The 7,879-nt window shown below is 35.2% G+C and overlaps 1 protein-coding gene across 18 annotated transcripts in view; it reads right to left on the minus strand.

The window, feature by feature from the left end:
- Ppip5k2 (diphosphoinositol pentakisphosphate kinase 2) overlaps window positions 1-7,879 on the minus strand; it is a 66,768-nt gene that overhangs the window by 57,659 nt on the left and 1,230 nt on the right. For 15 of the 18 annotated variants that reach the window (XM_070030984.1, XM_070030985.1, XM_070030980.1 and 12 more), the window contains exon 2: window positions 536-931. In XM_070030984.1, the coding sequence (XP_069887085.1) occupies window positions 536-649 (114 nt within the window). In that variant the 5' untranslated portion in view covers window positions 650-931. Of the gene's footprint in view, window positions 1-535; window positions 932-2,834; window positions 3,012-7,879 lie in introns of those variants that run through there. The other 3 variants (XM_070030997.1, XM_070030996.1, XM_070030981.1) reach the window with 2 other exon arrangements.

Consider the following 7,879-nt stretch of genomic DNA (forward strand, 5'->3'; position numbering starts at 1 on the left):
TTTAATATACAGAAAACTTTTTGACATATAGCCCAGATTTCTTTTTCTTGGTCACTTTTCTATCCAATTCTGAAGCCGGAAAAAACTAAAATAAGCATCATTTAACAACATATAAATTTGATGGCTAAGTACATTTGCTGTATTTTCTTATTTACTAATTCAATAATATCACTCTTTTTTTTACAGTTTAAAAAAATTTCCAGGGCTGGGAAGTGACTCAGTGGTAGAGTGCTTGCCTTGCATGCATGAGGCCCTGGGTTCAATTCCTCAGCACCACATAATCAAAAAGAAGAAAGCCAGAAGTGGCGCTGTAGCTCAAGTGGTAGAGCGCTAGCCTTGAGCTGAAGAGCTGAGGGACAGCACCCAGGCCCAGAGTTCAGGCCCCACAACCGGACCAAAACAAAAAAACAAAAAAACTTCCAAATTTTATGTAGCAAGTACTTTAATGTAAAATCACAGTGTTAATTCATACTAAGAGTGATAAAAATCCTTGTACTATTCTCTCACCACAGTGATGAAGGATAAAGCAACTTACAGACTCATCTTCTTCCTCCTCATCTTCATCTGTATGGTGGAAAAAATGTCGGTAATTTCCAGGGTTTATTTCTGTATCTTCATTTCCAACAAAGAAGCTGGGGGCTTCACTCATTTTGATTTCATCTGATATAACTTACAAGACCTATATTAAAACTACTTTTAAATAAATAGTTTCTGAAGAAAGCATTCTCTCTGTACAAGCTGATATGTAGGCTTGCTACAGTGCCTTTCTTCTTATACAGCCACTTGAAACTGTTGGGTTAGTTGGCAAATGCTTTTTTGTTTTCAGATAGCATTACTTCATTGTTGATACAGAAGTTGCTGCTATATACAGTTTAAAATATAAAAATAGTGAGGCTATTGCTTCCCTGAGTCGATACGGCAACCTTTTTACCTAAAATGTAGTGAAAAAAATTAATTTAGAAAGTGTACTTCAAAAATACTCATGTAAAAACAATTTTAACTTATAATTCAAAATCAGTATCTATAAAAGTATTTTCTTCCATAAAATTAAGTAATTAAGTCTTCAGTATAATACAACCTAACAATATAAAATGATATAAAATAACAAGCTATTAAATTCCTCAAATTCAAAAATATCTAACAGATTAGGAAAAATATTCAAATCATAACAAAATTATGTTAAAGTTAAGTCTCTCAGAACATAGTTCAGAAACATCTCCATGAAACAGAGCAAAACATATAAAACATACTGCGCATTTCAAAAGAAAACACTGAAAAATGATCATCTAAAGTAACTGTTAGATGTTCTTACCTTGAGGCCTCAAGAAGTTATTTTCTTTTTTTTTTTTTTTTGGGGGGGGGAAGGGGGTCCGGTCATGGGGCCTGAACTCTGGGCCTGGGCGCTGTCCCTCAGCTCTTCAGCTCAAGGCAAGCGCTCTACCACTGAGCCACCTTCCCAGCCCAAGAAGTTATTTTCAAAGCACCTCCACTAGACAGTTTTAGCATTCTTTCAGACCTTATAAACACTTCCGATTATAAGCAGGGAGTGAGTTTCTGGCTCTGGCTGGAAGCTCCCACTTGGAGTAATTTACTTTTTTTTTGCCCTAATTGACCTGCACTGGTGTTGATCTATCTCTTTGTCTACCCCTACTCTAGCGTTTTTTCCCCCTTTTGAATCTAACAACAAGAAGTCAACCTAAAATGTAACAGGCCAGGTCAAAAATAAGTTTTTAAGGAAACATTACTTTATTCTGCATTCTAGTCTCATAGTTAAATCAACAACAAAACCAGGAGAAACCAGGTTTCTCCCAAATAGGTTTTAAACTTTCAGTAGTTAAAAAGTATCTAGCAAATCTATCTGGGTACTAGTGACTTACAGCTATAATCCTAAATATTTGGGAGGATAAAAATGAGACAATTATTTATTTATCTATTTATTTTGGCCAGTCGTGGGTCTTGAACTCTAGGCCTGGGCACTGTCCTTGGGCTCTTCAGCACAAGGTGAGCGCTCTATCACTTGAGCCACAGCACCACTTCCGGTTTTCTAGTGGTTTATTGGAGGTAAAGAGTCTCATGGACATTCCTGCCTGGGCTGGCTTTGAACAGTGATCCTCAGATCTCAGCCTTCTTAATAGCTAGGATTACAGGCGTGAGCCACAGGCGCCCGGCTGAGACAATTATTGTCTGAGGCCAAATGGGCAGAAAGTTCATTAGACCTCTTCTCAATCCACAGGTAAGTGAAATAGACCACAACTAATTTCCCACGCTACTTGGGAGCCTGAGATTAAGATTCTTGGGAAGGCAGGCCATTCTGGAAAGAAACGTTCTCAAGACTACGTTTCCACCCAGGCAAGCCAGATATAGTGGTGTGTGCCTGTAACCCCAGCAATGATAGGAAGCCTCAAGTAAGTGGTTCATTGTTCAGAATCAAGACTTTAATCTAAAAATAACCAGTGAAAACAGGCTGGAAGCATGGCATGGTCATTTCACCAGCCTGCCAAGTACAATACCTGGAGTTCAAACACTAAGTACTGCTAAAAAGATAAAAAACAATTAAAATAATTCAGCAACTCTAATAATGTCTACAGACTCTCTCAATTTATAGGTGTATAAAACTCTGCAAGGAACTTTATGTGATTCATTGACAATCAGTAACATTTCTCCATAATCAGGCACTAATGAAAAAATAAATTAAAAACTATCATAGAGTTTCAAAATATGCCATTCCACAGTTATTTATGTACAGTTGTACCCTAAGTAATATAAAAATTACCTACCAAGATGAAACTGCAAATAAAATGCTGCATTTGATGACTGGTAAGGTAAGAAATTACCTGATCAAATATTTATTAAGAAGAGTTGAGCAACATAATATCTAGGCCAGAGAAAGCACAACTCAAAAGTCAAATTTCCTAAAACTGTCTTGGAAACATTAAAACCAATTTGCTCAGTCAGCCTTGAATTCATCCATCTTTAAATCACAGTGTTCTGAAATCTGGAACAGTATGTGACTAAAAAATGAAAGAAAAAATTTATAAAGTATGATTTTTGTTTCTATTCTTTCTGCACCATTTAGCATTTTTACATGTTTGCTGATAAAGAAAAGAACAGTGAAGACAGGGGTTATACATGGGGGAGGAACATATAAAGAAACAAAAAATCACCTGGTACATTATAAATATGTTAGGAACAATAGCAAGAAAGAAAAAAAAACACTTGTGTTTTCACTGTATTTGATGTCAGTCCCCTGCATCTTATATATACATTCTCAAGCTTGGGGAGTGGAAGGGAAAAAACAAAATGCTTAAATGGGATACAGGTTGACCCATTGTAACAACGAGATGTACAAGACACTGTGTTGAAAAATTTACAATTTAGGCGAGGAGGGAAGTAAGGAAGGAGGGGGGAGTATAGTTGTAGAAGTGGGAGGGAAGGGAGGATAGGGGAAAAACAGAGGAGGAGGTAACAATGCTTGATAAGAAATGTACTCATTACCTTGCTTATGTAACTGTAACCCCTCTGTACAGTATTTCTACAATAAAATACATATTAGAAAAGAAAAGAAATGAAAGGAAAAGAACACCTTGCAATTGCTGTAAAACTTGGAAGCAATGACTAGATTAACCTCAAGTCTGTACTAAATGGTAAATATTTTGAAATTTCACTTAAAAAACTCTTCCCATTTAAGTATACTCTAAATATTTCACTAAAGATTATAGAGTTAAATATACCTTTTCATAAACAACTAGCAACTTAGGCTAGTTTCAGCTTCTTCATTTACTAAAAAAGAATATAGTAACAGTATGTAACTTCAGTTACACTAACACTTGCTGTATGTGAGGTAGTGTGCTTGAAAGATATTCAATACTCAGTAATGCCCAGCTCTATATGCACTTTTATAAATCAAGCTGCCTACTAGCAGTATGTGGAAATCTAAAACAATATTGTTCATTGTTTATTGAAATGAATATATTTATGCTAAGAAAAAATACTTATCACAGAAAGCATTCAATGTGGGCAATTGTACTTCTAATTTATGTTCTAAAATAATTATAAAAAGAAATAATAGTGGCGCTGTGGCTCAAGAGGTAGAGCACTCGCCTTGAGCTGAAGAGCCCAGGGACAGCGCCGAGGCCCAGAGTTCAAGCCCCACAACCGACAAAAACAAAACAAAAAAAAAAGTAAAAGATAACAAAATCTTGTTTCAAGGGGAAGAAATAAAACTAAATTTTAAAAAAAATTGCCATTTTAAAGTAGTCATTGTGAAATACCTGAGACACATAAAAATTTGAAACTCAGTTAATAATCCCATGACCTCTTGGGGTAGACACGGCTGTGGTTCTCATTTGTATTAACTGGGCTACTTATTCTAGTAATCTTTTCAATATAGTTCCTGATTTTAATATATTTTATAAAACACGTATATGTATGAATAGAAATCAAATTTGAGTATGCATTCCATTATTTTTTCCCAAAACAATGTGAATTAACTGATGAATTTGCAGCTACTCAAATTCAATTGAGGTCTTAATGCTGCCTGAATGTGTAGTTACATGTCTCTCATGTGATTATAAGCTTAGATATGAAACAATGTCTTATTCATTCTTTGGACAATAGCAATAGATAAGTCAACACATAAATATGTTAGGAAGACCTCTCCTTAGATGACACGTGAGCAGACATTTAATGAAGGAATAAACCATTTCAAAATCAGGAAAATCAGCATTTCAGATTAAGAAACATCAAATAAGTATGTTGAAAGTGACACTGTGGCTCAAGTGGTAGAGCGCTCACCTTGAGCTCAGGGACAGCATCCAGGCCCAGAGTTCAAGCCCCACAACAAACAAAAAACAAAACAAAACAAAACAAAAAACAACAACAACAAAAGAAGTATGTTTAGTGTATTTCCTATACACAAAGAATAATGATGATGATGGAGCAAGCATGCAATAGAAGACAATAAAGTAGGAGAAATAGCTAACATTCATAGAGGACTAAGACAAAAATTTCAGTTTTATCTACTACATTTGAGAGAACCAAGGCAAAGAAAGACATGTTATAAAAACAATTGTAGAATTTTTGTTATAAAGGTGGTCAGAACAGATTTCAGAATAGTATACAGTTGAGAAAGTCCTTTTTAAAAATCACTTATTCCACTCCATTATATGAAAGTTCTCAAATATATTATAGAAGGGCTGCAAGATAATATTAAGAGGATGGATTTAAGAGCCAAAATACCATAGCTGGATTCTTCACTCCAATAAACTATATGACCAATCTCTCAGGGCCTCAGTTTTCTCATCTGTATAGTATACCTATCTTGTAACTTTTTGTAAGGACTAAATATAACATAATAGACTCAAAACGCTTGCTTGTGTCCCAATTTCTATAGCATACCCCATACCATTAAAATCAGAATGTTTGAGTAAGACTCAGGTAGTTTTAAAGTTTCCCAAGTGGTTCCAATGAGCAGCCAAGTTTAAGAACTTGTGTATCACCTTAAAAAATGGAGAGCATGGTAAAACAAATGAAGCATACAATCAATAACTAAAACACATGGTCACTATGTTATGACAGTATGGGAGCAGTATGGGAATTCTATTGGGCACCTATAATGAATAAGAAATAGTGATGAAGTAGAATCTTTTATCCTCCTGGTGCTTGGCACTTCTTAAGGAACTGATAAATACTTCTCCACAAAACATTCCTTAATAATTTTCAAGATTGCTTGTCATTATTATGCATTTTGACCTTAGTTGCACAAGGGAATGAAATTTACTGTTATCCACTAAGCAGGGCCAAGTATTCTCTTTTCCCAAGATACATTATAAATACTACCCTATGTGTTTGTGCATGTGTGTTTGTGCGCGCGCGCGCGCATGTGTGTGCACACACGCGTTGCTAATAGGACTTGAACTTAGGGCCTCAAACTCTCATTTGGCTTTTCATTCAAGTTTAGTCCTTTACCACTTGAGCTATGCCTACAGTTTGTAAACTTCCTACTCCTTTTCTATGTATGTTTCAATGTGAAAAAAGTTGAGAAACAGTTAACTACAATGAACAGCCTGAATAGGGCATTTTCTTCATTTTATAAATGCTTGATATAAGTGTCCACCATGTTATTACAAATGAAACCTATTTACATAATTTGAACTTGATCAAATCAACCAATGATCACAGTTCAACAAAGGTTGTAAATGTCAGGTCTGTTTAAATCAAAGACAAATTCATGTAGCAGGAGAAAAAAAAGAAGTGGACAATTCTTATTTCATTATTGCAAATATTTTTAAATGAGTTCATAAAAATATATAATAAATCTCTTTTTCCTCTCTCAGCAGCAGGTATTCTGAAACAAAGTGAAATTTAATGAGAATTATACAAAATGAAGCACATTCTCCATGGTTTGTTATTTTACTTTGTTATTTTACTTTCAATTCTGAAGTTGAAATGGTAATTTCAGTTCCCTTTGCTCAACCTGAACACAGACACATAACCAGTTTTCCCCAACCCCCCCAAAGCATTTCCAGTGGAAGCACTGTTATAAATGGTGGTTAAATTCCATGGTAGTACTAGTAAGATACATTAAGAGGGGTAACTGAGTACAGTTCTGGCAAGCAGAGCTGGTAAAGGCAACAATGATTATTCATAAAATTGTTTTTCTTTTTTTCTTATTTTTGAGACAGGATCTCCCTTTTTTCTATTGTTCTATTTACACTTCCTAAACTAGCTTTGATGATGAGTGCACACTCCCACACCCAGTCTTGAAGGTCTTGCAAACCTTTCCCTGGATTGGCCTCAACAGTCCAACCAGTCAATCTCTGCCTCCTGACAATTACAGCCATGAACCACCGGCACCTGGCATTGTTAAGATTCTTTATTCCAAGTTCCACACAACTTAGTTTGTTCTTCCTTTTCAAATATTTATACAATATCTTCTTGCTGAGCCTGCATTGCTTTCTGCCTAGAATTCACTGTTTCCATGAAGTTTCTATTCCCTTCTAAATAACCAACTGAAAGACTCCAAAAATGCTTTCCTGACAACTTTCCTGCCAGGCCCCCAAAACACAGAGCTCCATTTCCATCCTTTATGCTTCATGGTACTTTTAGATCTATCTTTATAATTATCTGATTCTATCAAAACGGGCTTTCCCCCATATTTTCTTACTATGAAAATTTTCAAATATTCAGAAAGTTTCAAAGACTATACTGTTATCTGTCCATGTACCTATCCCAGTGGACAATCTTTTCCTATTTACTTCTCTTTATATACACCCATACAGGTGTACTTGAAAATAAGTGCCTGTATCAACTCAACACATATCACCTTGAAATATGCATCTAGAACAGAAAGTACATTCTCCCACTAACCATAATACCACATCCACCTGGGACAATTAATAAGTTATACAACATGTTCTATATGCAGGTGCAATGCAGCTATTGGGAGAACAAGGGCCTCATCTATATATCCCCAGTACTTAACTTGATGCAGGGTACTTATGTTTTATTATCTAATTAATTTAATACCCTCACAATTATTCATGAGTTTAAAACTTAAATAGCAATCCTTGAGTAACTTTGAACCTTCTGCACTATCAATTTAATCACTGGCTTTTTATAAAATAATGCTGCAGTCAGTATTTGAAGTTTTGAATTAATACTGCTGATCCATAACCATAGAGATCATGCCTGTCACTTGTCGGACATAAGGAGGTACATCATTTTTTTTCTAATAAATGAATACTTCGAGCCACTGAAAATGTTATTTTAGTGTAGAAACTGGAATTGTGGCAGAATAACAATTAGCACAGAGTACTTAGAATTAGATATACATGGTTTCTAGTATACTCAGATTTTAGTACAGACTTGTAGCAAAAGG

This window comes from Dipodomys merriami, unplaced genomic scaffold (genome assembly GCF_024711535.1).
Source record: "Dipodomys merriami isolate MVZ:Mamm:240054 unplaced genomic scaffold, mDipMer1.0.p SCAF_20, whole genome shotgun sequence".
Classification (NCBI taxonomy): domain Eukaryota; kingdom Metazoa; phylum Chordata; class Mammalia; order Rodentia; family Heteromyidae; genus Dipodomys; species Dipodomys merriami.